The following is a 26060-nucleotide window of genomic DNA, read 5'->3' on the forward strand; positions in this document are numbered from 1 at the left end:
ATTTTTGAGAGAGAGAAAGAACTAGAGGGGCAGAGAGAGGTGGACAGAGGCTCTGAAGCTGGCTCTGCACTGACAACAGAGAGCCTGATGTGGGGCTTGAACTCTCAAGCTGCAAGATCATGACCTGAGCCAAAGTTGGATGCTTAACTGACTGAAGCATCCAGGTGCCCCGAATAACTACTATTTTTTCTTAAATATATACAGAAAATAACAAATGTTGGCAAGGATATGAAGAAACTGGAATACTCATATACTGTGGTGGGAATATAAAATGGTGTAACACTTGGAATACAGTATGGAGGTACTGCAACAAGTTACATACAGAATTACCGTATGATTTGGCAATTCCACTTCTGGATGTATGCCCCAAAGAGCTGAAAACAGGACCTCAAACTGATACTGATACACCAATATTCCTAGAAGCACTATTTGCAATAGCTACAGGGTGAAACCAACACAGTGCCATCAACAAATAAAGAAAATGTGGCATACACATATGATGGAATATGATTCAGACATAAAAAGGAATTAAATTCTGATGTATGATACAACATGGATGAATCCTGAAAATAATATACTACGGGAACAAGCCAGAAAAAAGGACAATAGTGATGTCCATAATGACAATATGATTATACTTATATGAAGTATCTAGAATAGACAACTTCATAGAAACAATAAGTAGAACAGGAGTCACTACGGGCTGTGGGAGAGAATGGGAAGTTACTGCTTAATGGGTACAAATTTTCTGTTCGTGTTGATAAAAAGTTCTGGAAATATATAGTGGTAATGGTTACACAATATTGTGAATGTACTTAAAGCCACTAAACTGTGTACCTAAAAATGGTTAAAATGGTAAGGATGCCTTGGTGGCTCAGTTGGTTAAAGCATCTGACTCTTGATTTTGGCACAGGTCACGATCTCACAGTTAACTGGGATCAAGCCCCACATTGGGCTCTACTCTGACAGCACAGAACCTGCTTGGGATTCTCCCTTTCCCTGTCCCGCTCCTACTCACATGCTCACTCTCTCACTCTCTCAAATAAACATTAAAAAAAAACAAAAAAAAAGGTTAAAATGGTAAATTTTGTTATGTATACTTTACCACAATGAAGAAAAGATAAACGAAATGAAAAGATGTCCCAGTTGTAAATGTTTCTACGCAAGTTTTGCACCATGGATTCTGGAACTTTCTTACTGGAAAGTCCTAGAGAGTGTTGTCCCCTCAGGCATGAGCACATCCCAGCCCAAAGCCACTGTGTTTGGGTGTGCAAGTCCCACACAGAAGTGAAACAGGTGCTCTGTCCTGTGGTTAGAGCCTAGAAATGTCACTTGCCTGGGGTGCATGAATCAGATTCATCTCCAACAGGCGAGTCTGGAGGTGCCCCTCAGATGGGCGATTATTTTTCAAGGCATCCAACAACAAGGAAGTACACTGCTGAATTAAACTGTTTTCCATGAAAACATCTACAATCTGAAATGGAATGCAAGCCACATTTTTACCCAAAGGAAACTGCTTTATTTTCCTATTCAGATAGTTCCTGAAATTGAATCTCATTTAAATTTTGTATTTTATTTATTTTTGAAAGACAGAGAGAGACAATGAAAGTAGGGAAGGGTCAGAGAGAGAGAGGGAGACACAGAATCCAAAGCAGGCTCCAGGCTCTGAACTAGCTATCAGCACAGAGCCCAATGTGGGTCTCAAACCCACGAACCATGAAATCATGAGCTGAACCGAAGCCAGATGCTCAACTGACTGAGCCACCCAGCAGCCCCTGAATCTCATTTAGAAATTCAACAATTATGGGGCGCCTGGGTGGCTCAGTCAGTTGAGCGTCTGACTTCAGCTCAGGTCACGATCTCGCGGTTCGTGGGTTAGTAATCTCTTAGTAATCTCTATACCCAATGTGAGGCTCAAACTTACAACCCAAGATAGGAGTCACACGCTCTTCTGACTGAGTCAGCCAGGTGCCCTGCATTTTCTCATGTTATCAAAATTCAAGTAATTCATGGCCATTAATTTTCAGGTAATTTTGTGAAATTATCATCACCCACGTCATACTCACTAACAGGGCATTTTTACTCAAGTAGATCAAAGGAAGTACTTTGAAGGGATTCAAGCAATCTTAACAATCTGTTACTTAATCAAATCCTAGAGGCAATCAATACCTGGTATCTAGCCCTTATACTCTCATTATTCAGGCTTAGTTAGGAAAATGCAAACATTGACTTAGACACTGATCATTAAAGTTAAATAGATGTTAAAGAATAAGCCTTAGTAAGAAGTGAAATATAGGTAATGAACTTACTGACTGTGTAACTGTTTACATACTTAAGGTACAAGAGAAGGTTTATATTAAAAATACTTTAGAAATATGAAATATAATCTAGATGGTAATCTGGAGTCTTCTTTCCCCTTGAGATCTATGTAAATTTGGCTCAAATCCTTCCAACATGATCTCCAACCTACCTGCAAATTCCAAGATGTATCAACTCAGTATGATTGCACATATAATTATTTCTATGCAGCTTGTTGGTTTTGCCTTGCTTCAACCTTTGTCACATGTCTCTCTGTATTACCCAGAGCACATCGTACCTAGTTTATTGAAGGTGACTTGACATGTGTTTATGTCTAAAAACTAAATGTGTTATGCTAAAATAATGGTCTCATACTCACCTAACTCCAGATGAGCCAGACACCCAAAGATGAAAGTCTACAGTCTTGAAAGCACTTACCATAGCCAGTAAACAGAGAGAGTTTAGGTGGCCTTAGTTGGCAGAAGGTAATGAAGTGGGACTACCATTTTAAAATGACATCCTTACTCCCCACCACCAACTACTGCACAAAAGAAATAAGATTCTCGCAACTCACAGATGAATCCTCTAAAATACTTCAAAACAAAGGTAAATGACGGTATTCAAATAATAAAAGAATAGAAGACAAGGTCCTCTGGTACATCAGATTTTTTAAAACTGGAAGACACTGGGAGGGGAAAAACAAAACAGAATCTGCTTGACAGCTATACAAAGCCATAAAAAGCTATCCCAAACAACTCATGCTCACCTGGTCAATGTTGGCCAATGGCTCCTCAGCTCTCACTAGCATTTGAGAAAACTGCAGGCCCTGGTCTGGACTGATTCTCATCACACTCCTCAGTAAAAAGATCCAGTCTGGGGTATAGCCAACCTAAAGGGAACACCCATCAGAAAAATAAACAAAACACCTTGAGTATTTAAAAAAAAAAAAAAGCTGCCATCCTTTGTTTTAAACCTGTGTTTACAAAGAAATGAGGAGCAACATTAGCGTGTCTATGTGCACGGCCTCTGCCAAACACAATGTCCACTTCAAGGTGCTGACCATGTATGCAGAGACACAATCAACTACACAAACAGCTTGGACCATAAAGAAGTCACCCTGACCAGTATGCAAGCTCTGACTAACACCCAGCACAGTGTCCAGTGAGCTTTGGGGACAAGCTGCAGTGGAGGCCCGCTGAAACACAGATTTAACACACAGGCGGTGCTGAGGGGCATGAGGGAGAAGGGAGAAAAAGAACAAAATACAATTACAGGAAAATTCCCAAGTGGAAGGTAACTGGAAGGACTATACACATTAAGACAAGAAAATAAAAAACTGAAGAGAATAGGATCATTATCACTGAATGACAAATGCTAAAAGCAACACTGACAACTCACACCAAAGCACTTTCACAGAAAGAAGGGTATTTTATAAACTTCAGAGTCAGCAACCACCCACCACAAATTAATTATCTGTGAAATGCTAATGGTTAGGCATGCATTACCTTTTTGGCATAGAGGACAATTTTCTGGAATTGGCCTGTTTCTGCAAAACACTGGATAACTTTGCTCGGCACATTTGCTCGAAGATACACACTCAGAGCAAGTGTAGGGTCAGCAGTTTTGACCAAATCTCCAAGTTCTTCTGAACACTCCAGCTGAGGTGTGCCAAACAGAGAGGGCAAGATTAGGACCAGAGGAGCCTGTGATCTAGTTTACAAACTGTGCTGAGGGCTGTGATTTCATGAGTGTTTGTACCTTATCTTCTTTCAGCCACTTTTCTAAGAGTTGCTTGCGTCCCTGATGAAGCACTGGACGGCAAAGTTCTAAGGATTCAAGTTTATTGAGCTGACCCTGGTCAAGAAGGATTCCAAAGTACTGGAGCAAAGGAGAGGCCTGCCCAGGCTGGGCAGGAATACTCTGGAACTTCCGAACTGTGTCACTGGTACGTAGGACTCCCTGATGACAAATGGAAATGTAGGTTGTTACGTTGTACTCATAGGCTGTCCCTTTACTTAACTCGCTTGTATTAAAAAAAAAATTGCTGGGGTGCCTGGATGGCTCAGTTGGTTAAGCAGCTGACTTCACAGTTTGTGGGTTCAAGCCCCATGTCAGGCTCTGTGCTGACAGCGCTCAGAGCCTGGAGCCTGTTTCAGATTCTGCGTCTCCCTCTCTTTTTGCCCCTCCCCCACTTACCCTCTGTATCTCTCTCTTAAAAATAAATGTTAAAAAAAAAATTCGCCGATGGAAATTCCACACTGAATTGTCAGAGACAGAACGTCCTCTACCAAGGCAATGACTTCCACTTTCAGCAAAACCCACAAGCACAGTGGGTCTCAGTCCCAAAGGTAACTTCTAGCAATGGTCTTCCTCCCTAGCATGCTACAGTAAGAATTAGGCTTTTAAATCAGCGTGGCAATAGTGAAGTTCTACCATTGATATGTTTTAATTCAAAATACTCAAAAGTCCCACGTGAAGACTAGAAAGGGTTTGTTCATAAGTATCACTTGAAAGAAAAAAGTCCTTTCAACAAAAAGCAACTCAAAACCCTTTATTTACTAGGCCTAGGACAATTTATCCTAATGAAATAAATAGAAGAAAATGCTCTGAGCAATACTGGTACACTCTAGATGAGCACAGAAAAGTCAAGAGTAGAATATGACTAAACAAAACAGGGTACAACTACTTAATGTATAATAATATAGTTCTGTATTTCCTACGCTAAGAAGCTGTGTGTGAAACATGTATGCACATAGGTAAGAACTGAAAGAGAATTAAAAAAATGCTGCAGCAGGCTTGTGTTTTTTGTTTATTTCTCATTGTTGTCATGCCAATGGCACAAATTTTAAAGCTAAAACAACTAACAAAATAGCATGACACTCCCAAGATCAGTAGTGGAATGCTTTTATAATTTATTCACTCTCAGATCAGTGCACAGTGTTCTAGGGCCATTACCTTTGGTGCAGATGCCGCTACTTTGGCGGCTTCAGCATAGCTCCCCTGTGCAAAGAGGGTAGTGAATTTTCTCACGAATAACTCCTCCGCCCCAGCCAGGTTACTACGAATGGCCAAGCGCAGACCAAGGTCTGGATTCTGAAGCACGTTGGTTGCATAATTCACAATATTATCTTCCTCGACACAAACCGACAGCACCTATGAAGACCCAACAAGTGAGACTGGCCTAGCCTAGAAAAGTGCTCCATATACACGTACTGCTACATCCTGCTCTCAGGTATTGCAGTATCAGCCAAGTTCTAAAGCTCAGGCTGAGTATGTCTATAATGTTGGCTTTAGTGACAGGATGCACAGGAGCCAAACACCTAATGGCAACACAACATGGTAGAGACACAGCATAGAATTCCACGTAGTTGTTTTAAAAGCCTATAAAAATACCAAGTAAGAATAAAATAAACTTGCATGGACATTGACCAGTGATGTATTCAAGATGATTACTCTGCCAAAATGACCTATTTGGGTGGGTGGAACTGACAGTTTTCCTTTTTAAATGTTTTTTTTAAGCGCAGATTTTCTTATTTTAACTATCTTTTTAAGTTATTTGAGAGAAGTAATTTAAGTAGCATAGTACCTGCTTTTCAACCTTCCCCAACCAATATGTGCCTGGTCTGGTGTGTACCAGAACTGCTGCTTCATTGGGAGAAGTTTCATGCATGAAGGGAGATACTCTCTTCTCAGAATCAATCCTGTGTTAGGAGTGGTACTAAGAGGCAAAGTAATGGCAGGAAGGAGAAGGGGGACATGGGTGTGAGTTGAATAACAAGAGCTAACTATATTTGACCACTTTCCTGGAGAAGGAGTAAAAGTTAAGCTCTAGTCCCTAGTGAATGGAAAAGGAGGGAGCTGAACCCTCAAAGCTCCATACCTGTCCCTTTTTGTTGACACCAATAATTCCAGAAGTAGATTCATGTGGAGCTGTGACAAAGATTGTGTCAGCACTGATACGGTTCATGTAGATGCACACACCAGATTCTAGGTCATACATGTGAAGATAGCCATACTTTGTGATCAAGTAAATAACACCATGTTTAGCTCCAATCTATAGGAAGATAGAGAACAAATAGAAGATTGAGAAGCAAAATAGGGCAAAAAGAGTTAACAAGTGATGAAAGAAGATCTTGAGTTTTTAAGCCCAAGAGATCATTTACTATTGGTGGGGTGCACTGCTCTGCTGAGACATGGACTGATTTCAATCCTACCCACTTGAGAATAGTTTTAAAGCCAAAACTTTGCCCAACTTTTCTTAAATAAAGGTCCAATAAATGAGGCTCTTCCATTTATCTTTCAGGTATAACTATCCTCTCCCTACTTCCTTACCAAATTCTTTTAGAAAAAGCTGCAAGTTCATAAAATCAGAAGAAAGTTGTAGATAAACACCTCATACACTGTGTTCACATTTCATCTTGCCCTCCACCACCTTTGACATTTGACAAGTTGTATTAACTCCTACAGGAGAAGATTTAACACAAGAGAAACCCTAAAGGGGTGGGAGAAAGACTGATTAACTTGTCAAGTTAAATTATTGTAAGAGGCACCTGGCTGGCTCAGTTGGAAAAACATGCAACTCTTTTTTTTTTAAATGTTTTCTAATGTTTATTTATTTTTGAGAGAAAGATAGAATGTGAACAGGAGAGGGGCAGAGAGGGAGAGACAGAATTTGAAGCAGGCCCCAGACTCTGAACTGTCAGCACAGAGCCTGACACGGGGCTCAAACTCTCGAACTGCGAGATCATGAGCTGAGCTGAAGTTGGACGCCTAACCGACTGAGCCACACAGGTGCCCCCAAAACATGCAACTCTTTATCTCAGGGCTCGAGTTCATGAGTTCGAGCCCCATTTGGGGTATAGAGATCACTAAAAACAAAATAAACTTTAAAATATTATAATAGGGGGATGCCTGGGTGGCTCAGTTGGTTAAGCATCCAACTTGAGCTCAGGTCACAGCTTGTGAGTTTGAACCCCACATTGGGCTCTGTGCTGACAGCTCAGAGCCTGAAGCCTGCTTCGAATTCTGTTTCCCTCTCTCTCCCCCCTCCCCCTCTTGCACTCTGTCTCTCTCGCTCTCAAAAATAAATAAACATTAAAAAAAAGGTGTTATAGGGGTAGCTGGGTGGCTCAGTTGGTTAAATGTCTGACTCTTGATTTTGGCTCAGGTCATGGTCTTGCGGTCATGAGATTAAGCGCTGCATTGGACTCCATGCTGAGTGTGGTGCCTGCTTGGGATTCTCTTTCTCTCTCTCTCTCTCTCTCTCTCTCTCTCTCCCTCTCCCCCTCTTCCTTTAATGTTTATTCACTTTTGAGAGAGACAGACATGAAGTGAGAGAGGGAGGGGCAGAGAGCGGGAGACACAGAATCTGCAGCTGGCTCCAGGCTCTGAGCCAACAGCACAGAGCCCAGTGTGAGGCTTGAACCCACGAACTGCAAGATCATGACCTGAGCTGAAGTTGGGGGCTTAACCGACAGTCATCTAGGGGCCCTTCAAAGCTATAGTAATTAAAAGTATGGTGGTAAAAAATAAAGTGGGGTACTAGCATAGGAAGAAATAGAAACAAACAAAACTGAGAATCTTGAAGTAGAAATCAAACATACAAGAATTTGACATGAATGAGTAGGTATTTCATATCACAATGTTAATATAACCAGCTGGCTATATGGGGATGCAGGAGAAGGGTAAAGAATTTGTTCTCCATCCTATTCTTTAGATCAATGTAAATTTCAGATGGTCAAAGATTTTTACATAAAATGCAAATAAAATTGGGGTTTCTGGGTGGCTCAGTCAGTTAAGCATCTGACTTCAGCTCAGGTCATGATCTGGCGGTCCATGAGTTTGAGCCCCATGTTGGGCTCTGTGCTGACAACTCAAGAGCCTGGAGCCTGCTTCTGATTCTGTGTCTACATCACTCTCTGCTCCTCCCCCACTCATATTCTGTCTTTCTCTCTCTCTCAAAAATAAACAAACATTAATTTTTTTAAAAAGCAAATAAAACTAAGCAAGTAATAGAAGAAAATGTGGTGAATATTTTCTTCATCTTGGGGTGTAGAATTCTTTTCAAACCATGACATTAAAGCCACATAAAAATGCAAAACTTCTATAAGGGTAGAACACACCACAAATAAACTTATTATGGCTATGAAAAGATACTTATTTGAAATATATCAGGCACTTAGTAACCAAAAACAAGAGTTCTCGTAAGTAAGATAAAGACTCCAAGAGAAAAACTGCCCAGATCGGGAAGAGGTAATTAACAAAGTGTGTATGAGTGGTAAACCCATTCCATCTTAACAGTAATCGCAGGAAGGACATGAAGCTCACTGGACACTGTCCAGCTATCAGGGAGGTGGTGGCAGGAGTGGGAACTGGCCACTGTGGTTGTGCATATGACTCTAACCCAGCAGTTTCACATATAGGAGTTTATCCTTGGACTGATGCACAAAGATATATGACAACAATGCTCCTACAAGCATTCACTGTAAACATAAATACCAAATGGGGGACTGTCTAAGTTAGTTAGGGCACATCCACAGAACAGATACAGACATTAGAATATTATATGCATTTTATTGGCATGGGATGATCTGCAATATAGTAAGAGAAGGTCATAAAGCCCCAGGCCAGTGCCAAGCCACTTCATAAGACTCTATTTGTATATTTCTTTGTAAATACATGCATACAAAGATACTTCCAAAGGGAGCAGTCACAGTTAACAGTGGGGTAGGATTTCAGTGGATATTTAATTTTACTATTATGTTTATTGATATTATTGGAAATTGATGGACCATATCTATTTCTGTAAGATACAGAAAAGGCCAATTTCACTTTGTGGAAAAAAACTACATTTGATCACATACCTATTTCTGGAAATCTAGCTTAAAAAATATCATTAAAAATTTTTAAAAAGACACCATCATTAAGTATTGTCAAATATTTGAGAACAGATAAAAAGCAAATAACTACAGTACCCTACAATTATAGTACATCCCTAAAATTAAATGTTTATGTCCCAAAATATTAACAAAGAATGTCATATCTTATAGAAATACCTATCATGTACTGAGCAAAAGTGGGGGGGTAGATTGTATGATTTTACATATATAATGGGATTCTAATTTTGTCCAGAAAAGGTGTATCTCACTTTTAAATATAACAAATAGTGACATCTTTGATATATTTTATATTGAATTGGTTCAGCTACAGAAGATTGTTTTCCTCTTTATATTTTTGTACTACAGTGAACATTTAGTCTTTTGTAATAAAAAAGCAAAGGTCTGGGACTCTGTATATGAGTTGGACAAAGTCCTGTTTGTAGAAAAGAGTGCTCCTTTCTAGAGTGTTGTTAAGGTAGCATGAGTTAAAACATGAACATTGAGGGGCACCTGGGTGGCTCAGTTGATTAAGCGGCCGACTTCGGCTCAGATCATGATCTCACAGCTCGTGGGTTCGAGCCCCGCGTCGGGCTCTGGGCTGACAGCTCAGAGCCTGGAGCCTGCTTTGATTCTGTGTCTCCCTCTCTCTCTGCCCTCCTCTGCTCACTCTCTGTCTCTCAAAAATAAATAAGTGTTAAAAAATTTTTTTAAATGAACATTGACATTATCTTCTCCGTGTTCTTTTTTTTTTTAATATTTTATTTATTTTTGATACAGAGAGAGACAGAGCATGAGAGGGGGAGGGGCAGAGAGAGAGGGAGACACAGAATCTGAAGTAGGCTCCAGGCTCTGAGCTAGCTGTCAGCACAGAGCCCGATGCAGGGCTCGAACCCACGAACGTGAGATCTGACCTGAGCCGAAGTCAGAGGCTTAACCGACTGAGCCACCCAGGCGCCCTCTTCTCCGTGTTCTAATGTATATATTGGGCTTCTTCTGAAGCAGAGGAACCTGCTATCTGTTGTTCCCCTCCACCCAAGATTTATGATTTGTTCTAACTCATATGGCAGGTAGCACATTCATACCTGCATAGCCACTGGGAAATCAGTCTGAGCCTCTGGAGGGAAAAACACATCCACAGCTTTCTTTACAAAAGGTTGGTTTCCTGCTGCAGGCTGTCCAACTTCTATTATGTGCAACTAGAGAAGAGATTTAGGTCAGTTCACGTAAACGTATTGGTGGCAGAATAATGCTAATGCACAGTGGTAAGTAGAGCCATAGTCCATGCTCTGTAAGGCTAATGATAAAATTTACATTCAAACAAGACAAAATAATCTCTTGGTTGGAATGCTCATGCTATTCACTAACCTGCTGCCTACCACCAAGGACAATACGAAAAACCAATGCCAGGAAACCTGAGCAAAGTTTAGGTTCAGCATGTTGGCTGAGTCACTTTCCTGCTTCTCTGGGCATTAGTGTGGATGGCCATGAAACAAGGGGCTCTCCTGACATGGGCTCAGGCTAACACATATCAACATACAAGATCGTGTAACTGAATGCCAGATTCACAAGACAACTGACAGTGCCAAAGGCCTGTGAGTTTTTCAAGGTTATACTGGGGGTCACAAAAATCCTTGGAGGATTGGGAAGAATGACAGTGGACAAGGGGTTCTATCCCTGCTTTTATCAGAATAGCTTCAAGTTCCTCTCATCTAATGAAAAGGTACCACAGCCAAAAACAAGTCTGGGAAATAAATCTTGAGTGGAGGTGGATGAGAGACACAAAACAATGAGGGTTGGAAGTGGTGCCCAGTAGAAAAACTTATGAGTATACACTTAGGTTGGATTTGGCCTGGCAGAGAGGGAGAGGGGAAACACCAAAGAGGCTTGAGGCAAGCAGAGAGATGGGATAGAAGGGGAAAGCTGATGTAGCAAGTGAGCAGGGACCACTGCGAGTTAAGATGCAGGGAGACTGAAACTCCTAGCATATGGGCACTTTAAGAGAAATGGTAGTTTGGGAAAATTCTTTTTGATGGGTAGAGTGGGTCTGAGGACCTAGTCTCTAACCCAAATATAGGTAACAAGGGCCTCATCTGCCACAGATGTGAGACTTGCCACAGGCTGGACAGTGGCAACACAAACAGAACGGAGCTTGAGAGCTCTGGTTTCTTGCTTAGGAGTTGGGAAGGATGGTGGTACTGCCAACAGAAGTGGGAGCCTGGGTAAAGAAGCCAGGCTTCTTAGGGAGGTGGTGGGAGAGTGGCAAGGATATGGACAAATGGTACCTGCCTACAAGAAAGGAACAAGGAAATGGAGTCCAGACAAAACTGGGATCCATATGAGGAGACTAGAGAGCCATTCCCATAAGCGCGGCTGGGCTGGATTAGAAGGAAGACCTGTGCAAGGGGCATAGGCTGAGAAAATCACTGAAGGGACCCCCACCTGCCACTATGGGAAGGGAGGTGAGATTCAACCACAGATTATGAAGTGGCTCTTAGGACAGATGCTGTGGGGATCCCTCATGGAAGACTGGCCTGAGGGGACTAGCCTGAGGGGCAGCTGAGTGAAGAAGATAACCAGGCACACCTGTCTTACAGGGGTGCTTGTTCTGAGCTCTTCTTCACAGGCAAGTTGGCCAGGATGGGTTCTGCTCTTGCAAGGGTGCCTGTGGCTGCCCGGCTCTGTCTGTGATGAGGTGGAAAGCCTCAGTCTAAGATGACAGAGTAGAGCAAGCTCTTTGTACAGGCTGATGTTTTGCCTGACTCCTATTTTTCTATTGGTTCTCAATTAAGGAGGGCATGATGTATATTATGAAGTATACAAATAGGAATATTCAAGATAAGGAAGTCTAGGAAGCCACATAGTGATCCAGTGCTCTTTTTTGGGGAATACTTCTGGACTAGTGACCAACCCAAAATAATGAGTTCAGGAAGTATGATAAGAGTATAGTGAGATAAGGACACTGTTTTGAGGCCCCTTTCCAAGTGAGTGATGCAACCCTGGGACCACAGGTCTCACTGACATGAACTCTCAGACCTCACAGCTCTACCCATGGCACTCCTGCCAAACTGATGCTAGCCACGCACTCCAGTCAAATAAAACTCAACTTACTCCCAGAGCATGGCCTCCTCCTTGCACTCCCACCCCAACCCCAGCATCTAGGCAGAACCCCACAGGACCTGCACCTTTTGTTAGGATAGCAAACACTCGCTCTGTGTTGCCTCTGTGAGACTGCTATGTGAGAGCAGAAACCATGCCTCGCCCATGCTCAGTAGGCTGTCAAAGAGGACTTTTAGGGCAAAAGGACCAATTAATTGATAGCTGACTTCATGTCACTGACGTTACAAAGATTGGCTATGAAACCACCAACATGTACCATAGGTGAGTTGTTCTAAATATTGTAAAAGCCTTCATTTACATGAAGCACCTGTAGACTGTTCCCCACTCCCAATTATAAACTGGCTTTGGAACGCTGGCTAAGTGGCTACCAATTTACATTTGTACAGACTCCTAACACTGATTCAGGACACTTTCCTGAGGGAAAAAACAGTGGAGATCTTACCTTGCCCCCTGCAGGACTACGTACAGCAAAGCAGAAAAGGGTGGCAGGCTTGGAATTCCCCTCGCTCTTGAACTCTGCAAAAGCAGCAGCATGGCCTTCTATGGGTTGTGAAACCTTCCTATCCACAGAGTAGAGCTGCATTGCCCCAACTACACGGTTTTGCTAAGAAAACACATTTTGCAATGAAAGGGAGAGAAAAGAGAGGATATAAATTGTTAAATGTTTCTAAAATGAAAGTTTCATATGTTGATACAGTTTCTCTAATAAAAAATAAGCTTGTTAGATATTAAAAGACATGATATAACTCTAAATTTGATGTGGAAGATGGCTGCAAACACCAGGGAAAAAATAAGACTTCAAAACAGTAAGACAGATGGTCCCGATATGTTAAATGCAAAATGTGTTTGCATATATGTATGTTTGTGTATATGTGAGTGCATATACGATGTATGTACATATAAATATATACGTATATTCTACACACACACATGCACACACATAAATATTCAAATAAAGTAAGTATTGGGAGGACACAAACTCTAAAGTGTGCAGAGTAATTAAATCAGGAAGAGATTGTGGACTATTTCTGAAAATTGGGTTTTCTGAAATTTATAAATAGCAAAAATTGTATTTAGTAAACCCAATAAGGCTAATGTCTTTCATAAAACTTAGAACTCACTTATATTTTCCAGCAAAGAATTTCAATACATTTTTACCCAATGTCAAGTGCTCAAAAATGAGACATAACAGAACTACAGCTCAAGCTCTTAGAAATCAACATTCAAATCACCACCCCAGCTGAATGAGGCCCTGTGCAGTCAGTGGGTAAAATTCAGATCCTCAGTATATCTGCCACCTACCCCCACTCCTTAAAAAGGGAAACAAGGGCCAAAAAGGGGCGTAACTTTTTTCTTCTTAAGATCCTTTTCTTCGTACTTTTCTATTAGCAGACTTGTGTGAAAGTACTACACAAGATACCAATTCATGCTACAACATGGATAAACCTTGAAAACATGCACTCACAAAGGCCACATATTATTATTTCCATACATGAAATACCCAGAGAGACAGAGTGGACCAGTGGTTGCCAAGGGCTGGGAAGAAGGAGAAGTAGGGGAGCAACTTGTAGATAAATGTAAATGTGTACACTCTAACAACAGAATGAACAATAACATTTTTAAATGAGAGTAATAAGAGAGGACCATGGGGAGAGGAAGGGGGAAAGAGATTTGGGGAGAGTGAAGTACACAAATCATGAAGAGACTACTGAATACTGAAAATGAACCATGGACTGAAGGGGGAGGGGGAGGGAGGGAAGGGGGTGATGGTCAAGGTGGGGGGCACTTGTGGGGAGAAGCACTGGGTGTTATATGGAATCCAATTTGAAAATAAACTATTAAAAAAAATAAATGAGAGTAGTAAGTATAGGACAAGACTCATCCTCCCAGGACAGGATGGGAAGATTGGAGACGATATGGAGACAGTGCCTTTGAGTCCCAATGCTATAGAAGAATAAACTAAAGCCAAGAAGAAGAGGAGGAACAGAGAGAACACCTCAAATCAAGACAAACCTGGATTCCTGTACTGCCTGTCCTCATGAACCCACTCATGGGCTACAGGTGTAGCCTTGGGTCTGTGACCTGCTTCTGAGCCTTAGGCCCCTGCCTGGTAAAGTCCACCTCATGGGGGTGCTGAGTATTATGAATGCTTTGGGAAAGGGCATGTTGAGAATTGTAGCTGACAAAGATTCAATGCAAAAGTGCTTTCTTTGTGCCAGGCACCATGTGAAGAGCTAAGGATAACGAAAGTGAATATGGGTGTCTGGGTGGGTCAGTTAGTTGGTTAAGTGTCGGACTTTGGCTCAGGTCATGATCTCATGGTTTGTGGGTTCGGGCCCTACGTCAGGCTCTGTGCTGACAGTTCAGAGCCTGGAGCCTGTTTCAGATTCTGTGTCTCCTTCCCTCTCTCTGCTCCTTCCCAGCTTGCACTCTGTCCCTCTCTCTCAAAAATAAACATTAAGAAAAAAAAAAGTAAAAAATAAAAGAGGAAAAAAATAAACAAAGAAAAAAAAGGAAAGTGAGTATGACCCAGACCCTTCCCTTAAGGACACATGTTTGTGAGCAAGGAAGCAAGCAAGTCAATACAGGGTTCTGACTGCTATGACCCAGGGTAGAGTGATAAGACAGACCCTGTTGAGTAAGGGAAGGCTTTCCAGTGACATCTAGGCTGGAGTAAGAGGTCACAACATAAGGAGAAAAGCTCTGACAAACGGGGAAGTATTTGCAAATGCTTAGACAGGGGTAGGCAAAATCCACCCTCCTTTCTCCTCCTGTCTCCTTATTATTGAGATTAAATTCATATAACATAAAATTACCCATTTTAAAGGGTTCAATGCAATGACATTTAGTATCTTCACAATATTGTGCAACCACCACCTCTATATGGTTTCAAAACATTTCCATCATCCAGAAAAATCTGTGTGTATTAAAAGTTTGGGTCCATCTCCCCTCCCCCCAGCCCCTGGCAACCACTAGTCTTTTGTCTTATAGATTTACCTAAATATTTCATATAAATGGAATCATAAAATATGTGGCCCTTGTGTCTTAGTTCACTTAGTGAAGTTTTTCTATGTCTACCCATGTTATAGTCTATATCAGTATTTCATTCATTTTTAGGGTTGAGTGATATTCCATTTCTGTATAGATTTTGGTTTATCCATTCATCCAGTGGTGAACATTTGGGTTGTTTCCATCTTTTAGGTATTACAAATAATGCTGCTATAAATATTTGTGTACAAGTTTTTGTATGGATGTTTTCACTATTTTTTTCTTGGGTAGCTGCCTAGGCATGGAATTGCTAGGTCAAAAGGTAACTTTAATGTTAAAATTTTTGAGGAACCATCAATCTGTATTCCACAGGAGCTGAACCATTTTACATTCCCACTACTGATGTACAAGGATTCCAATTACTCCATATCCTTGCCAACACTTGTTATTTCCCATTAAAAAAAATTACAACTATCCCAGTGGGTGGTACCTCACTCTAGTTTTGATTTACAATTCCATAGTGACTAATGATGTTGAGCATCTTTTCATGTGCTTGTCAGCTATTTGTATATCTCTGGATAAATGTCTATTGAAGTCTTTTTGCCCATCTTAATATTGGACATCTTTTTGTTGTTGAATTATAAGTGTTGTCTATATATTCTAGATACTAGATTCTTCTCAGATAAATGATTTACAAATACTTTCTACCATTCTGTAGGTTTGTCTTTTCATTTTCTTGACAATCCTTTGATTCACAAATGTTTTTTTTTTTTACTAAGTCCAATTTACAGGTTTTTCTTTTGTTGAGCTTACTTTTGGTATTATACCTAAGAATCCATTGCCAAACACAAAGTCATGAACATTTCCTATGTCTTCTTCCCAAGGTTTTACAGTTTTACATACAGCCTTTTGTATTTAGGTCTTTGATCCACTTTGATTTTTTACATGTGGTATGACGTAGGAGTCCAATTCCATTCTTTTTTTTTAATTTTTAAAATGTTTTTAAAGGGACACAGAGAGACAGCGTGAGCAGGGAAGGGTCAGAGAAAGGAAGACACAGAATCCAGAGACAGGCTTCAGGCTCTGAGCTAGCTGTCAGCACAGAGACCAACGCGGGGCTCAAACCCATGAAACGTGAGATCAAGACCTGAGCTGAAGTCAGAAGCTTAACAGACTGAGCCACCCAGGGATCCCTCCAATTCCATTCTTTTGCATGTGAATATCCTGGTATCCTAGCACCATTTGTTGAAGAGAACAGTCTTTTCCCACTGACAAAAATCAACTGGCCATAAATGTATGGGTTTATTCCTAGACTTTCAGTTCTATTCATTCGTCTACATGTCTATCCTTATGCCCATGGGTTTGTCGTTGTTGAATGGTTATGTGATAGTATAAGAAGAAATACATATTTAGTCCTCGTCTCTGGCTGTGGACACAGACCTCCTAAAACCCTTGTAATTTCCTAAGTGATATGAGTGATTGGCACATCTTTGTGAGACAAAAGCTTCAATGACCCTTGGAATATCCAAAGTGATTAGAAGTGTTCTTTGGTAGGCTAATGAAAATGACTGGTGGCTGGAGGACCTAGATAGCTTCAGGATGGGGTCTCATCACCATAAGGGCCAAGGCATACTTAGCAGTTTGGAATTTTCAGCCTCACTCCATCCTGACCTCCAGGAAAGGGAATGGGGCTGGAGAGAGAGTTAACCACCAATGATCATGAAAATCTCCATAAAACAATCCTGAATTTTAGAATTCAGAGAGCTCCTTTTTAATATATGTCATTTTAAAGGAATCAGTAATAGTAAAGTAACTTCCTGGGCTATATGAGCCATGCTAGCAAATTATCGAACCTAAGGTTGTGGGAATCCCCGATTTATAGCTTGTTGATCAAGGTACTGGTGGCCTGGGACTTGAGGCTGGCTTCTGAAGACACGGAAGCAGTCTTATGGAATTGGACCCTTAACCTGTGGGGTCTGCACTAATTCTTGGACCTCCAGCTGGTGTCCACAGAGAATTAGTGATTTTTGGTGTAGAAAAGCCAACATCTTTGATGTCAGAAGAATAGAAATAGTTTTTGGATTTTTTTTTTATTTGTTCATTTTTATTTTTGTCAGTAAAGCACAAATAACTAACATTGTTATCATATTTTATTTATTAGTTTTTAAAAGTTTATTTTGAGGGAGATATGGAACATGAGTGGGGGAGGGGCAGAGAGAGAGAGGGAGAATCCCAAGCAGGCTCTGCTCTGCCAGTGCAGAACCCCACATGGGGCTTGACCTCACAAACTGTGAGATCATGACCTGAGCTGTAATCAAGAGTCAGATGCTTAACCGACTAGGCCACCCAGGTGCCCCACAATCTTTTCTTTTAAAATATTTCTCAAACATGATGATCTCCTTATAAATAAGTATGATTCCTAAAGGTATTTTTAACACCTTTATTGAGATATAATTCATATACCACATAGTTCATTCATTTGAAGCATACTACCCACCAATGTTTTTCAGTTTATTCACAAGATTGAACAACCATCACTACAATGTAATTTTAAAATACTTTTCCCTCCCCTGCTCACACTGTCTCTCTCTCTCAAAAATAAACATTAAAAATAAATAAACAAACAAAATAGTTTTATCCCTTAACAGAAACCTCATTAGCAGTCAATGCCCATTCCCACCTCCCACACTCCACCCCCAGTCAGAGCAACCTACCCATTTTTGATCTCTGTAGATAACCATTCTAAATGTCTCATAAAAATGGAATCATATAGTATGTAGTTTTTTGTGCTGGTATCTTTCACTTAGCTTCATATTTCCAAGGTTAAACATGGTATAGCATGTATCAGTAGACACTTTAACAATGTGAGGGTTAGGGTCATGGACCCTGACACAGTAAAAAATCTATCACTTTTGACTCTCAAAAACTTAACTACTAATAGCTTACTGTTGTCTAAAAGCCTTAGCAAAAACATTGTCAAATAGCATACATTTTGTATATTATATGTATTATATACTGCATTCATTATAAGGTAAGCTAGAGAAAAGAAAATGTTAAGAAAATTCTAAGAGAAAATACATTTACGATACTGTATTGTATTTACTAAAAAAGAGCCATGTATAGGTGGACCTGTGTAGTTCAAACCATGTTGTTCAATGGTCAACCGTACTTCTTTTTATTGTCAAATAAATATCACACTGTATGGGATATACATTTATGCACTTTATCAGTTGGTGAATATTTGGGCTGCTTCCACCTTTTGGCTAAAATAAATAATGTTGTTACTGATGGTTACCAGAGAAGAGGTGGGAGGGTGGTGGGAGGGTAAAAGAGGTGATCGGGATTAAGTGTTCTATCACTATATTGCACACCTGAAACTAACATAACACTATATTGTTAACTGGAATTTAAATATAAACTTAAAAAAAGTAAATAAATAATGTTGCTATAAATATTTATATATAAATTTTTAGTAATAATTTTTATCTTAAAGTCTATTTTATCTGATATTAAGATAGCCATCCAGCTTCTTCTGGGTATAATAAGCATGGTGTATCTTTCCCATCTTCTTTCAATCCATTGTATCTTTGAATTTAAAGTGTGTCTCTTGTAGATAGCATATATAGTTGGATCATGGATTGTTGTTTTTCTTTAATATTCTTCCAATGTCTGGGGAGCCTACATGGTTCAGTTGGTTAAGTGTCCAACTCATGGTTTTGGCCCAGGTCATAATATCACAGCTTGTGAGTTTGAGCCCTGCATCAGGCTCTGTGCTGACAGTGCAGAGCCTGCTTGGGATTCTTTCTCTCCCTCTCTCTCTCTGTCCGTTCCCTGCTTACATGCTCTGTCTCTTTCTCTCTCTCAAAATAAAGAAACTTAAAAAAACATTAAATATTCTGCCAATCTCTGCCCTGTGTTTAATCGATTTAATGCAGTTACTGATAAGATTTACTTCTGCCAGTTTGCTATTTGCTTTCTATGTCTATGTCTTCTTTCTTTCTCTATTATTTTATTACTACCTTCTTCTGTTTAAATATTTTCTAGTGGGTCATTCTGATTATCTCGTTATTTCTTTTACAATTTTTAAAAGTCTCTTTCTCAGTGGTTGCCTCGGGATTACAATTAAGCTTTTAATTTATAACAATCTAATTTGGGTTAATATCAATTCCTATAGTATACAAAAGCTTTGCATCTTTATTGTTCCATTCCTCCTTCTCCTTGGTTTTGTCATGCAAAGTAATTATTTATATGTTTTATAAACCTACTAGCACAGATTCATAATCACTGCTTAAGTAGTCTTAACACACCAGAAAAAAAATCAAAATAAAAACTATATTTATGCAGTCTTTTATATTTTCCTATACAGTTATTCATGCTAGTGCTATTTATTTATTTATGTGGGTTTGCATTACTGACTGGGATCTTTTCACTTCCACTTGAAAGATTCTCTTTAGTATTTCTTATAGGGCTGATCTCTTACAAATTCTCTCAGCTTTTGTTTATCTGGAAATGCCTTAATTTTCCCTCCATTATTTGAAGAATAATTTTGCTAGATATAGAATTCTTGGTTGACAATCTTTTATTGTTTTCTTAAAGCACTTTGATTATATCATACCACTGCCTTCTGGCCTGGATGGTTTCTGATGAGAAATCAGTTGTTAATCTGATTGAGAGTCCATTGTACAAGATTAGTTTGCTTCTTTATTATTGCTGTCAAGTTCTTTGTCTTTTGATAGTTTAGTTATAATATCTGGTTGTGGATCTCTTTGAGCTTCCTCACTGTGGAGATGAATGGTTTTCATCAAATTTGCTAGGTTTGGGGCCATTATTTCTTCAAATATTCTTTCTTCCCCTTTCTTTCTCTCCTTGTGGGACTCTGACTATGTGTATGCTGGCCTACAGTGGTGGTCTTTTTTTTTTTTTTAAAGCTGTTCTTTTGGTCCAACATGGGGCTTGAACTCACAAGCCTGAGATCAAGAGTTGTATGCTCTACAGCCAGGCACCCTTATAGGCTAGGTTTTTTTTTTCATTATATTTTTTATAATTTTATTTTAGAGAGAGAGCATATACAAGCTCACATATTCACTTTAGATTCATTCCTAGTCATTTAATATTTTTGATGTAACTGTAAAACTTTCACTTTTTTGAATACAGTGTTATTGATAAATACACAATAATGAATATACAATGTTGATATACAATGTTTCATTTCTTTCAGGTGTAAAACAAAGTGACTGAACAAGTCTATATGTTATGTGTTTGCCCTAGTTTTTTATTGTTATGATTTATGTGGAGAGACATTGTTCTCATACTTTCCTTTAGTTCTCTGGGTATGCTTTTCATTAGTTCTCTGGACATATTTAAAATAGCCGACTTAAAGTCTTTTTGAAAGGAACTCCAAGCCTGGGCTTCCTCAAAATAGTCTCTATTGACCACTTTGAGTATGGGCTATACTTTGTTTCTTTGCACATTTCATTTTTGCCGTTGTTGTTAAATGCTGGATATTTTAAATAACATAAAGTAATAATTCTGGAAACAGATATTCCCCCATTTCCTGAGCTTACTGTATTTGTTTATTCAGCAAATTTCCTGAACTGATTCTGTAAAGTCTGTATTCTTTGTCATATGTGGTCCCTGTGGTCTCTATACAGCTTGCTGGTCAGTTAATAATTTGAAAGAGATTCCTTAAATAAATGCCTTGAGTGTTAGCCTTTGCTGAGATTGTGTGTGTGTGTGTGTGTGTGTGTGTGTGTGTGTGTGTGTGTTGAGACAGGTCTTCAATACTTTGACAGGCAGTTTACAATATTGCCTTGGCCTTTAGCCTTCATATTCTGATTGTACAGAGCCTTGAGATCAGCCAGAGGTGAGAACTTAGGGCCTTGTCAATTCTTCCTGGAAAGGTACACAGCCTTGTACATGTACAGGGTCTTCCAGATTCCCAAGAACATATGCTGCAGCTCTTGAAAGCCCCCCTATGAACAGCCCATTCCTTTCTTTTTAATTTTTAGTCAGCTTCTTATTTGCCTCAACTATTATCATTCCCACAGGCAACTGTGATGTTAAACAATTGCTACTGATAGTGTATCATAAGTGTCCCAGGAGATAAGGCTGTTTGCACTGAGCAAGAAATAAAAGACAATGTCTGTGAATGGAGATTTCCAAGAAATTGTTAGACATGTCAAATAATGGCATTTATCTGGAAAGGTGTTATTAGGGGAAGCTGTAAACCATTCTTGCCTCCTTTAGATGCTATTGCTGTATTTCACCAATTTGTGGAGCTATTGGTTCTCAAGGCTATCAAAATACTACAAGATAAAATGTCACCAAGCTTGCTGTTCTAAGATATAGCAAATGTTCTTAAATAAAAGTTCTCTGGATTTCTTTTAAGTTCATGGTTAATTTCCAGACTGAAAAAGTTGATTTGAGAATTGCTTCCAGTGTTCTCACTGCTTTTATGGAGATTTTCAAAGGTCCTTTCTCCACTAATCCTGCTGATGTTCTGTGTATAATATTTTGTGTGGACGTATATTTTCATTTCTCTTGGGTATATAACTAGGAGTGGAATTCCTCGGTCACATGTTAACTCTACATTTAACTTTTTGAGGAATTGCCAAACTATTTTCCACTATGCTGTGCATTTTACATTCCCACTAATAAGGTATGAGGGTTCAGATTTCTCTACATCCGTGGCAACATTTATTACTGTCGATTTTTTTTATTATAGTCATCCTAGTAGGTGTGAAGTGATACCCATATTTTCTCTTTGTTTTGTTTTTTTAAGTAAGTTCTATGCCCAATGTGAAGCCTGAACTCATGACCTTGAGATCAAGAGCTGTATGCTCCAGTGACTAAGCCAAACAGGTGCCCCTCACATTGTGTTTTTGATTTGTATCTCCACAATGACTAATGATGTCAAACATCTCTTTATGTGTTATTGGCCATGTAGATAGCATTTTGGAGAAATATCTGTTCAAATCATTTATCCATTTGTAAACCAAACTATTTGCCTTTTTATCATTGAATTAAGAGTTCTTCATATACTCTGGATACAAGTCCTTTGTCAGATATTTGATCTTGAAATATTTTCTCCAAATGGAGGTTATTTTTTCACTTTACTGATGGTATCATTTGTAGCACAAAAGATTTTAATTTTGTTTAATTTGTTTTTCTTTGGTGCTTATGCTTTTGATGTTATCTACAAAGGTCCTGCTTAACTCAAGGTCACTAAGATTGGCTCCTATGTTTTCTCCTAAGAGTTTTACAGCTTCAGCTCTTACATTTGGGTCTGATCCACTTTCAGTTAGAGGTAGGGGTTCAATTTCATGCTTTTGTATATAGAGATATCCAATGTCTCCAAACCATTTGTTGAACAGACTATTCTTTCCTCCACTGAATTGTCTTGGCATCCTTATCAAAACAATCAACTGACCATAAATGTAAAGGTATATTTCTGGACTCTCAATTCTATCTTATTGATCTATATGCCTAATCTTATCTTGGTACTATACTGTCTTGATGAGTTTGTAGCAAGTCTTGAAATTGGGAAGTATGCTTCCTCTTGTTTTGTTTTCATCAAGACTGTTTTGGCTGTTCAGAGTTCCTTGCAATTCCATATGAATTTTAGGGTCAGCTTATCAATTTCTACATAAAAGTTAGCTGGTATTCTGATAGAGATTACACTGACTCTTCAGATCAATTAGGATCAATTTGGGGAGTATTAACATCTTAAAAATATTAACCATTTAAAATTTTTTTTAATGTTTATTTATTTTGAGAGAGAGAGAGACAGACAGAGCTGAACAGGGGAGGAACAGAGAGAGAAGGAGACACAGAATCCGAAGCAGGCTCCAGTCTGAGCCATCAGCATAGAGCCCAAAGCGGGGTGTGAACTCACAAACTGCAAGATCATGATCTGAGCCGAAGTTGGACACTTAACTGAGCCACCCAGGCGCCCCATAACTTTCCCATTGACTCTTGAATAGCATGAAAGGTTACCAGCTTCCCTCCTGTCTTCACAAAGGGAGAGTGAATCAATTCTTTCTTTCTTCTCTTCTTTCTTTTTCTTTTTTTTTTTTTTTTTTTTTGAGGGTGAGGAGGGGCAGAAGGAGAGGAAGGGAGAGAATAACAATCTGGCTCCACACCCAGCATGGAGCCCAAAGTGGGGCTTGATTCCATAGCCATGCAATCATGATCTGAGCCAAAATCACGAGTCAGATGCATAACTAACTGAGCCTCAATTCTGTTTTCATGCCAATATCATCTGAAAATTTACCATGACAGCATGTGGCATATAGGTTTTACCTGTTTGTGACTCTCTCACAATTCATCTCAGCATCTGCAGGCTCTGTGTAGGGTACACTCCTCACCCCTCACATCATAAACACTCCTGTCTTCATTTCCATTAGTAACCCCTGAACTGTCTGCCACCTCTGCCCACCATAAGGGCCAGCAACATCCAGACCCTTTCAATGGAAAGCCAATGGCAGTTTCCACATGAGAAAAACTCCATAAACAGCTTCTACTCTACGGTTAGTAACTCCCAAGAGGAAATCATTCCAACTAATAGATAATACATCACAGAAAATGACATAGGTGTAAAATTAATCCTTTAATGGAAGCCTGGGCAATTAGACCCAAACAAGCTGTTATGGGTGAAGTATTATAATGTTATATCATGTGTAGAAGCAATGGGAATGACTATTATTCCAGATGTGATATGAGGTTTTGTACCAATATATTGCCAGTCCAGCTTAACTCTCAGCCCTGACAACAAGAAGTTAACTGGGACTGAATGGAAGCTATGGGCCTATCACTGAAAGGTTCTGTGGCTAAGCAAGTCCTTTAAATTTCAGCAAAGAACTCGTGTAATCTGAGGAGACAAACCTATCAGTGTAATACAAAGATGAAGGGTTAGAGCAGAGATAGGTCAACTCTCCCTCATCTATGCCTCATTCTGAGACGCTAGTCCATCATCCAACCCTCCTTTCCCTGAGAGGCATCTCATGTACCTCCAAGTTCTAGCCTCTGAGATTTACCTCTAAAATCTCAAGCCTTGCCTCGGGGCAACTGGTTGGCTCAGTCATTAGAGCATGCAACCCTTGATCTCCGGGTTGTGAGTTCAAGCCCCACGCTGGGCATAGATTACTTAACAAAAAAATAAACAAGCAAACAAAAATAAAATCTCAACCCTTGCATCTCCAGTTCATCTCTAGGCTCACTTCTGGGAGGTGCAGAGTGGAAGAGACTTCCAAAGTAGAGAGAAGTACTCCTTCCAGCTTTGCTCACTCTTCACCCTTCTCATACACGTCTTTACTCCAGAACACACTATATGGCTTTATTCCTGTATCTCCCTGTCAACTAGCTTTCCAGCTTCCAGTCTTCATGGTGGTCCTTTCTCAACATCACTGACAGCATTATTTCTACCCCAACACGCTGCAGAGAAGGAAAATAAATCATATCACTCTCACTTTAAAACCTGTTTCACAATTACCACTGCCAGAAACATGCACCTCAGTCTTGCCCTCACCCATCTCTGAGCCTTGCCCTGCTAGCTGCCTCTTATGCATCCTATAGGTATCGGCGAAAATGGATGACCCCAGACTCCCAGAAAGAGCCATTCTCTTCCACTTCCTGCCTTTGCACACAGCTTCCTTCCCAAGTGCACTGTTATAGCTGGCAAAATGCAGCCTAGAGGCCCCCTCTGTCATGGGCCCTTTCTGACTTAAGGTATTCTCTTACAGCTCCTACAGCACTCTCTTCAAATGTTTGACAGTTCTGAGTGCTAGAATCCCACACTTATACTTTCCTCGCTAGGCTATGGAAAACCACTCAAAGGCTGGAATTAGCCAAAATAGATCTAAGGCCAAACACCCTGTGGTACCAAGTCTCTGGTAACTGAATTAGCCACCAGAATGAAAAAAGGAAGCATAGCAGAAAGTTACTGCTTTCATTATAAAACTATATGGATTAGTCACATTCCACCTAAGCCCTTAAAATAGGGCCCCAAAACTATTTCCCATAAACCTATATAGATTCCAAGTGCCGCTACAAAATCCCTCAACAATTCACTTCTCAAAACTGTGCCAAAAATAGTTTATGGAATGAATATCAGGAACCCAATGGAGTTAATGGCCAAAGTTAAATTAAAATTCTTATATGATCCAATGTTTGGATTTCTTCTTAACCTCTATTTCTTTTAGGCTTGGGCCTATTTCTTCTGCCTCACACCTATACCAACTTTAATATTACACCTTTACATTCCATCCAACCAGTCCCTGAAGGCAGGCAAAAGCTTACCTGAGCTGAGATGCCAACGAGGAGCAGCCACTTCTGATACTCATCAGTCCGGTAGTGGATCATCTGGCACCCTGCCAGACTGGCATGTCTATCAAACATCTTCACGGGCTGAGAGTCACCTTCCATGCTCCAGTGGTAGACTGTGGTCTCGGTCACGAGGGCAACAGTATTCACAGAGACCCATTTCCAGAAAATCACGTCTTCTGCCATGGTATGAGACTTCATTTTACTCTTCATTTCAATATTAAAGATTTGAAGTGTCTTTCCAGCTAGTATTTGATGTGATGGAGATTAGAGATAGATAAATTAAAAATCTAAAAGATAAATTCTTACACTCTTATTTATTTTATTTTTTTCCATAATATTTTATTGTCAAATTGTTTTCCATACAGCACCCAGTGCTCTTCCCCTTAAGTGCCCTCTACCATCACCACCACCTCTTTTCCCCCTTCCCCCTTCCCCCTCAACCCTCAGTTCATTCTC

At 39.9% G+C, this 26060-nt stretch overlaps 1 protein-coding gene across 3 annotated transcripts in view; it reads right to left on the bottom strand.

Annotated features, from left to right (window-relative positions):
• Window positions 1-26060, bottom strand: part of CLTCL1 (clathrin heavy chain like 1) — a 106785-nt gene that overhangs the window by 51788 nt on the left and 28937 nt on the right. For all 3 annotated transcript variants that reach the window (XM_029922013.1, XM_029922012.1, XM_029922014.1), the window contains exons 3-11: window positions 25578-25846; window positions 12736-12897; window positions 10259-10372; window positions 6179-6352; window positions 5254-5451; window positions 4057-4257; window positions 3804-3956; window positions 3065-3187; window positions 1337-1474 (exon numbers count right to left, since the gene is read on the bottom strand). In XM_029922013.1, coding sequence (XP_029777873.1) covers window positions 1337-1474; window positions 3065-3187; window positions 3804-3956; window positions 4057-4257; window positions 5254-5451; window positions 6179-6352; window positions 10259-10372; window positions 12736-12897; window positions 25578-25846 — 1532 coding nt within the window. The remainder of the gene's footprint in view (window positions 1-1336; window positions 1475-3064; window positions 3188-3803; window positions 3957-4056; window positions 4258-5253; window positions 5452-6178; window positions 6353-10258; window positions 10373-12735; window positions 12898-25577; window positions 25847-26060) is intronic.

This window comes from Suricata suricatta, chromosome 14, assembly GCF_006229205.1.
Source record: "Suricata suricatta isolate VVHF042 chromosome 14, meerkat_22Aug2017_6uvM2_HiC, whole genome shotgun sequence".
NCBI lineage: Eukaryota > Metazoa > Chordata > Mammalia > Carnivora > Herpestidae > Suricata > Suricata suricatta.